The sequence below is a fragment of the Octopus bimaculoides genome, chromosome 19, assembly GCF_001194135.2.
Source record: "Octopus bimaculoides isolate UCB-OBI-ISO-001 chromosome 19, ASM119413v2, whole genome shotgun sequence".
Taxonomy (NCBI): domain Eukaryota; kingdom Metazoa; phylum Mollusca; class Cephalopoda; order Octopoda; family Octopodidae; genus Octopus; species Octopus bimaculoides.
The window spans coordinates 23,309,576-23,310,768 of NC_068999.1; the positions used below are offsets into that span (position 1 = coordinate 23,309,576).

The 1,193-nt window shown below is 33.4% G+C and overlaps 1 protein-coding gene across 1 annotated transcript in view; it reads left to right on the forward strand.

Moving 5' to 3' along the window:
* The window catches only part of LOC106873095 (protein O-linked-mannose beta-1,2-N-acetylglucosaminyltransferase 1), a 154,814-nt gene that overhangs the window by 140,528 nt on the left and 13,093 nt on the right, over positions 1-1,193 (forward strand). The window contains exon 17 of the mRNA XM_052974899.1: positions 397-505. Within this exon, the coding sequence (XP_052830859.1) occupies positions 397-505 (109 nt within the window). The remainder of the gene's footprint in view (positions 1-396; positions 506-1,193) is intronic.

The following is a 1,193-nucleotide window of genomic DNA, read 5'->3' on the forward strand; positions in this document are numbered from 1 at the left end:
CTACATCTGTCCCTTATAAACATCAAAACATGAATCAAAGCATCAAAACATGAATACATCTGTCCCTTATAAACATCAAAACATGAATCAAAGCATCAAAACATGAATACATCTGTCCCTTATAAACATCAAAACATGAATCAAAGCATCAAAACATGAATACATCTGTCCCTTATTACAATTCATAACTAATCAGTCGTTGCTTTGCTTCACATTATGGTTCAAATTCTATCACCCAACAAGTGATAATAGAAGTGCCAGTAAGTGGTACACTAGAGGTGATTACTACTATCTGCACCCACAAACTAGACATTTTCTACTAAAATTCTATTTATCATCATCATTGTGCTCATATTTTAATAAATATTACTAAAAATATATTTTATTTGGTTTCAGGATGAAGAAAGACTATTATGAGGTTCTTATCAAGCAACTTATCCAAGATGCCAAACTTTTAAATCACAGCCACCCTCCTTGTTCAGAAGACTTTGTTCCTAATACCAAGGTAAATGTTATTTTAAGCATAAACATCTTTGTTGGGTTTTTTAAAAATTTTATTTGTGATAATTGTTCTTAGTAATAACAAAATTTTAAAAAAAGGCTGTCTTACTGTGCAATTATCACATTCCAAACATGTACATTTATGAGGGTAGGCTGAAAAGTTCATAGGCCGACTATGAAGGAGTGATACTAGAGCTGTGAAATCTGGCATGCATTAATTTCTCCCCTTATTGATAACTGCATTGTTTCTCTCCAGGTTAACCGACAGCTGACTATTCAAAGTAGACTTCAAAAGTATTGGGTCATCCCATTAATAGTGCAGTTTTTTTTTATACTTCTTTTGTTTTTCAAAATTAAGATAAAATTCTTTTTTAATCTAAAATATACTCCTTCATTTTCTACAATACTCTTCCATCTATCTGGTAGACTTGCAAGCCTCCTCTTCCAAAATTCACTTGTCTGTGACGAAAAATACTCCTCCAGTACTGTTCTGGCCCCATCTACAGAATTCATATTTTTTCCATCCAAATGATTTTGAAGACTGCAGAATAAATGATAACCAGATAGGGTAATGGTGGGTGAGGCATCATTTTCCATTCAAACTGCTCCAGCCTTTGGAATGTTATCCTCGCTATATGTGGCCGAGCATTATCCTGATGAAAGAACACCTTTGATCTTGAAACCAAAGATGG